Source organism: Salvelinus sp. IW2-2015, linkage group LG8, assembly GCF_002910315.2.
Source record: "Salvelinus sp. IW2-2015 linkage group LG8, ASM291031v2, whole genome shotgun sequence".
Taxonomy (NCBI): domain Eukaryota; kingdom Metazoa; phylum Chordata; class Actinopteri; order Salmoniformes; family Salmonidae; genus Salvelinus; species Salvelinus sp. IW2-2015.
The window spans coordinates 13415101-13421882 of NC_036848.1; the positions used below are offsets into that span (position 1 = coordinate 13415101).

The 6782-nt window shown below is 48.4% G+C and overlaps 1 protein-coding gene across 1 annotated transcript in view; it reads right to left on the minus strand.

The window, feature by feature from the left end:
* LOC111967166 (phosphatidylinositol 3,4,5-trisphosphate 5-phosphatase 2B-like) overlaps positions 1–2681 on the minus strand; it is a 38925-nt gene extending 36244 nt beyond the window's left edge. The window contains exon 1 of the mRNA XM_070445018.1: positions 1112–2681. Coding sequence (XP_070301119.1) covers positions 1112–1248 — 137 coding nt within the window. The 5' untranslated portion in view covers positions 1249–2681. The remainder of the gene's footprint in view (positions 1–1111) is intronic.
* Between the last annotated feature and the right edge of the window lie 4101 nt (positions 2682–6782).

Consider the following 6782-nt stretch of genomic DNA (forward strand, 5'->3'; position numbering starts at 1 on the left):
AGAGAGAGATGTGAAAGGGCCAGCCGTAGGCAGACCTGGCAGACCGCCCATTCAATGAGTGAAATCCACAGTGTGCCATCACGGCAGCAAGATGTGTGACCTGTTGGCACAAGAAAAGGGCAACCAGTGAAGAACAAACACCATTGTAAATACAACCCGTATTTATGTTTATTTATTTTCCCTTTTGCACTTTAACTAATTGCACATTATGTCTATATACAGTATTACCACACTGTATATAGACATAATATGACATTTTAAATGTCTTTATTCTTTTGGAACTTCTGTGAGTGTAACTTTTACTGTACATTTTTATTGTTTATTTCACTTTGTTTATTATCTAGTTCACTTGCTTTGGCAATGCTAACATATGTTTCCCATGCCAATAAAGCCCTTGAATMTAATTGAATTGAGAGAGAGGGAGCGAATGAGCGAGCGGGGGAGAGAGAGGGAGTGAGAAAGAGAGAGGGAGTGAGCGAGCAGCATGAGCAGCAGTGGGGCTCAGCTTTCAGGAATGCGTCTGGCTCAGGGCCGCTTTGCACAGAGAGCCATGTGGTCACAGCAGCTCCCTCCCTCTTCCAGGGGCCCCAAGGAAGACTGAATGAAGGAGAGAGGAGACGAGAGGAGAGGGGGGCAGGGAGCCCTAACCAGGGTTACACACACACTGGCCAGGCTGGGTTGGGCTGTAATCAGAACAGGGCAGCCTGACTGTTCTTGGGCTGAGCCACAGCCATCTCCCTGCCCACCGGCCCAGCTCCGAGTGAGACTGATGGAGATGACAGAGAGACAGGCTGCTGAATACAATGCAGACATTGAGACAGTCATTGAGACAGTCTATAAAACTTGTGAATATGAGGTTAGTTCCCCTTCTACTGACATGTAGGGGAAAGTTACCAGTGTCCCGTGAGCAGGTGTGGGTGTCTGACAGCGAGCACCACTGGGTTCATAATGACCATACACACTCAGAGATGGAAAAGAAGTGTGTGTGTGTGTGTGTGTGTGTGTGTGTGTGTGTGTGTGTGTGTGTGTGTGTGTGTGTGTGTGTGTGTGTGTGTGTGTGTGTGTGTGTGTGTGTGTGTGTGTGTGTGTGTGTGTGTGTGTGTGTACTCACAGCAGACAGAGGGCGTAGGCTCCAGGCACAGACTCACTGTCCCTGACAAGGAAGCTGCCGTCCCTTCCAGCCCGGGCCAACAGGTCCTCTGCATGCACACGGGTGATGTCACGGTGGTACCACGCCGCCATCGCCATGACATCCGACGGTGTTGTTGTCCACCTGTCAGTCAGTGGAGTGTCTGTCTTTCCAACAGGGTAACCCACAGTAAGGTAGAAGGTCAGAGGCGACACACACAGTCTGTCTCAGACACCTGTGTCATGGCACCATGGGACCCTCCAATCAGGAGCTCACGTTGTGCTGTCCTCTTGAGTGTTCACAGCTTCTCCAGCATCCTGGTCKTAATTAGTAAGGTCAACTCAGGAACATCAACAGCAGCCCTTCTCATTTACTACAGGCACCCCCTCCGGGGTCTTACTGTGTTACGCGTCCTGTTGTGGTTGAGGATTGTTGCCGTTTTAGAGTCAGAGTGAATAACCCTCCCACAGATTTCTGTGTGTGTCCAGATTCCAGAACTACAGTTGCTTCCTCTTGATGAACTTTGGCCCACCTTGCTGTTAGTTCCCCCTCAGAAAGACACCGTCTCAGTGTGCAGGCTGCTGCCAGCCGGATGTTCGTCTCAGGCAGACAGAGCCCATTGTGGAGGAGAGAGAGAGAGAGAGAGAGAGAGAGAGAGAGAGAGAGAGAGAGAGAGAGAGAGAGAGGAGCAATGGTGCATAAAGCCAACCACCCCTGGGGGCACTGACAGCAGTGCCTGTAGCCTCACCACAAACACCAGCAATGCTCCTGCCTGCTGTCCCCTCAAAAGCCCTGCATGCAAACAACACAGAAAAGAAGAACCAAAAGCAGTCAGTTAGCCACACAAACAAACCCTGCTGCACAGCCTGCTGTGGTGGATAGAAGTCAGCGCCCAGGCAGCCGTGCAAGAGAAACCAGACAAATTCAAATCATTTCCCAGTTGTTTTGCCATATAAGGGAAAGGGGGAACACCCTACAYAGTTCATCTGATGGTTGCAGTTCTCTCRAGATTTCAGTCTCTCTCTCTCCCTCTCTGTTTTCAGACGTAGATTCCAGAGGGTGGGTGGGGGGTGTTGGTGGGGGATGTCCAGGGTCCCTGGTTGGTCCTGTGCTGAGAGTGTTTTGGGGAGGTCCCATCCCCCTGGGGTAGTGTGTTCCGTATCTCTTTGGAGTATTGTCAGAGGAGGAGGGGAAGGGGTAGTAGAGGACGAGAGGACTAGCCCTGTTAAAGCACAACGCGGGCAGCACAGACAGAGGAAGTGACTCCCCGCTCCAGATGTGAGTAAGAAGGAAGAGAGAGAGAAAAAAACTGACGCAGCAGCCAAAATAATTCCTGCGAGTGACTATGCTTCAATAACCAACACTGCCAGCAGACTCCTTTCTCTGGGCCCACCCCTCCCTCCTCCTCCTCCCCCCTCATTCTTCTCCATATTTTTCCTGAATTTTCAAAGACCAAACACAGCAACGCCGTGCACACTCAGGTGGGTTGCTTGGCACAGCCACTGTCTCACTTGTGCGTCCTTGTCCTCTTTTCCAGACTTTTTRCCACTGTGCTGGCTAGCTTTACCCCTCTCTCTTTATCCCTCCACCCGTCTCCTTCTCTTCCCCTCTCTCTTTCTCTTGCCCTCTCTCTCTTTCTCTTCCCCTCTCTCTCTTTCTCCTCCCCCTCTCTCTTTCCCCTGCCCCTTCTCCATGTCACTCTCCCTAACTTCCCTGCCTTCTCTCCCTCCTTTCTCAGCTGAAAAGCAGCCTCCATATGAATTTGATCATCCCTTACTTTCTGAATCATATTTTGGTCCTCCACAACAATGCCCCTCCTCTTCTCCCAGGGTATTGTGGGCAGTTGTTTGGCTCCAGCTGTGCTGCCTCTTACTACTCAGCAGAAATCCATCGCACACACCATTGCCCGCCCTCTCAACTCATCTGTTTATTACAGGCCCACTGCCATCTCACCACTTTCTAAAGGCCAACCAGTCATTGTTGTGCCTCCATGTGGCTGCGTGTTATTTTTTTCAATATATATTTTTATAACCTTTACTTAATTGGCAAGTCAGTTAAGAACAAATTCTTATTTACAATGACGGCCTAGGAACAGTGGGTTAACTGCCTTGTTCAGCCCAACGCTCTAACCACTAGGCTACCTGCTGCCCCTTATAGGACAGTGACTGCTYAGCCCCACACCACTCTGCCCAACCATGACTGTGAAAATAAAGGTTAATTCCCATCAACACACAGCATGGTCTGACCCTGTCTGGTTCAGTCCTGTCTGGTCCTGTCCGGTCTGGTCCAGTCCGGTCCTGTCCTTTCTGGTCCTGTCTGGTCCTGTCTGACCCTGTCTTATTATTACCCTGGGCTCATCCATCACCTGTCGCTGTCCGTTCAATTACCAGGGCTAATATGTTTAGGGAAACACTGGATTACACAGGAATCTATGACAACCAACCTGCCCTTTCTGGTAACTTAGTTATCTACTTTCACTTTCTATAATGGCTCTACGTTCTGCACTGATGGAGGAAGCCTGTCTTCATATCAGCTCGACGGATGTATCAGGGCTTGCAAACTATCACAAATTACAGAGGGAAATCCAGCTGCAAGCTACCCAGAGATGTGAGCCTATCAGACAAACTAAATGCCTTCTATGCTCYCTTCGAGGCAAGCAACACTGAACCTTGCGTGASAGCACCAGCTATTSCAGACGGCRTTGTGATCTCGCTCTCCGACTGTGTGATCTCGCTCTTGCGAATGTAAACAGGTTAACATTCGCAAGGCCTCAGGGCCAGACGGAATACCGAGCATGGGCTGACCAGCTGGCAAGTGTCTTCACTGACATTTTCAACCTATCTGTAACACCAACTTGTTTTAAGCAGACCACCACTGTACCCGTGCCCAAGAATGCCAAGGTAACCTGCCTAAATGAGTATCGCCCCGTAGCACTCACATATATAGCCATGAAATTATTTGAAAGGCTGGTCATGGCTCACATCAACACCATCATCCCAGACACCCTGGACCCACTCTAATACGCATACCACCCCAACAGATCCACAGATGAGTATCTCTTGCACTCCACACTGCCCTCACCCACCTGGACAAYAGGAATACCTATGTAAGAATGCTGTTTATTGACTACAGCTCACCATTCAACACCATAATCCCCTCCAAGCTCATCACCAAGCATAGGACCCTGGAACTGAACACCTCCCTCAAAAATATCTACAGCTGTACCATTATGAGCATCTTGACTGGCTGCATCACCGCTTGGTACCGCAACTGCAAGGCACAGATTGTGGTGAGTACGGCCCAGTACATCACTGGGGCCGAGCCCCCTGCCATCCAGGACCTCTATACTAGGCGGTGTCAGAGGAAGYCCCAAAAAAAAGACTCCTGGAACCAACAGGACCCTGAACAGCTTCTACCCCCAAGCGATAAGACTGCTAAACAAGACTGCTAAATAGCTCAMCAAATGGRTACCCYGACTGCCTGCATTTAACCTTTTTTGCACTAGCTCTCTTGCAATGACTCTATGCACAAACACGGGACTCTACCCACACACTCACACGTACTTACACTGACATCCTAAAACAGATATACGCACTCACTACATATGCCTGTAACAGGGTGGAGGTGCCTCTATTTTAGCAATTACTGTTGTCCTCTGAATTGTAGAAGTGGCTCTACAGAATGCACCTCCACCTGTTCCTACAAAACGGTGGTGCATTTCCTGGAGCGGGAGTAGGGAAAGACAGCGACAGACTGCTGCTGTCTCCCAAGTTCCATACCAGACCTAGGGTAGCTTGCAAACTCTTTTATACAGTCTCCGTGTGTTTGTGTTAATGTGCTAGCTGTAAGTATCCGGAGTACACTTGGGTTTGGCTGTGTGGACTTGGAGACAAGTCAGCAATGTCATTCTTGTGTTTTTAATCTATTGTGTCTATTGCTACATTTAAGGTCTTGCCTGTTTATTGCATGTGCGCTTTAGTCTGTGAAGACCTTTTGATATTTAATCCTTATTGAATACTGTGAGCTTTGCTGTTTTCCACTGGGATCTGGTTTGCTGTGTTTTCCACCTGTTTGCTGTGCTGACTAAGATACTTCGTCTGACATTGCATGCAACTACTCAATTATTACAGTAGCCATTTTGTACTGAAGACTGAGACACACTGTAACTTGCCTTTTTGGTATGATTCCAAGCCCGACCAGTACAGCCCCGTTTGTACATTTTCACCTGATATCTTTGTATTTTGATAATCATCTGTTACGTTTCTATACCGGTACCCAGTTCAAGTCTCTATTGATCCTGCCTTATCCTAAAACCTGTGGTGGTTACATTTGGTGTATTAGACATTTCTGTGTAAAATCCCCCACGTTACATGCCCACACACACATAACATACTGACACCACACACACACAAACACTRTRACACTCACAACATTCYCTGCTGCTACTGCATCTATCCTGTTGCCTAGTTACCCCTGCTATTTGTATTTAGCTACCTCAATTACCTCGTACCACTGCACATCAACTCGGTACTGGTACTCCCTGTATACAGCCATGTTATTTTTACTTTTTTTGTTGTTATTCGTTATTCACTGTGTATTTATTCCTCATGTCACTATTTCAATTTTTTTGATAGATTTATTACATATTTATCTTTAACTCTGCATTGTTGGAAAAGGGGCCGTAAGTAAGCATTTCCATCAATCTGGCAACCAATCAAATGTATTTATAATTTGATTTATTTACATTTCACATCAGCAGATGTCACAAAGTGCTATACAGAAACCCATTCTAAAACCCAAAACTGCAAACAATGCAGATGTAGAAGCACATTGGCTAGGAACCACTCCCTAGAAAAGCAGGAATCTAGGAAGAAACCTAGAGAGGAACCAGGCTCTGAGGGGTGGCCAGTCCACTTCTGGCTGTGCAGGGTGGAGATTATAACAGAACATTGCCAAGATGTTTGACCAGCAGGGTCAAATAATAATCACAGTGGTTGTAGAGGGTGCAACCGGTCAGTACCTCAGGAGTAGATGTCAGTTGGCTTTTCATATCTGTGCATTCAGAGGTTGAYACAGCAGGTGCGGTACAGAGAAAGAYAGAGTCGAAAACAGCAGTTCTGGGACAAAGTAGCACGTCCGGTGAACAGGTCAGGGTTCCCTAGCCGCAGGAGCAACAGCACGACCAGGTGGACAGGGGACAGCCACGAGTCATCAGACCAGGTAGTCATGAGGCATGATCCTAGGGCTCAGGTCCTCCGGGAGGGGAGGGATGGATAGAGCAAGAGAGAGAGAATTAGAGGGAGCATACTTAAATTCACAGAGGACACCAGATAAGACAGGAGAATTACACCAGATATAACAGACTGACCCTAGCACCCTGGAACATAGACTATTGCAGCATAGATACTGAAGACTGGAGACTGAGACAGGAGGGGMTCAGGGGACACTGTGGCCCCGTCCAACGATATCCCCGGACAGGGCCAAACAGGCAGGATATAACCCCACCCACTTTGTCAAAGTACAGCCCCCACACCACTAGAGGGATCTCAACAGACCACCAACTTACTACCCAGAGACAAGGCTGAGRATAGCCCACGAAGATCTCCCCCATAGCATGAACCAGAGGGGGCGCCAACCCGGACAGGAAGATCAC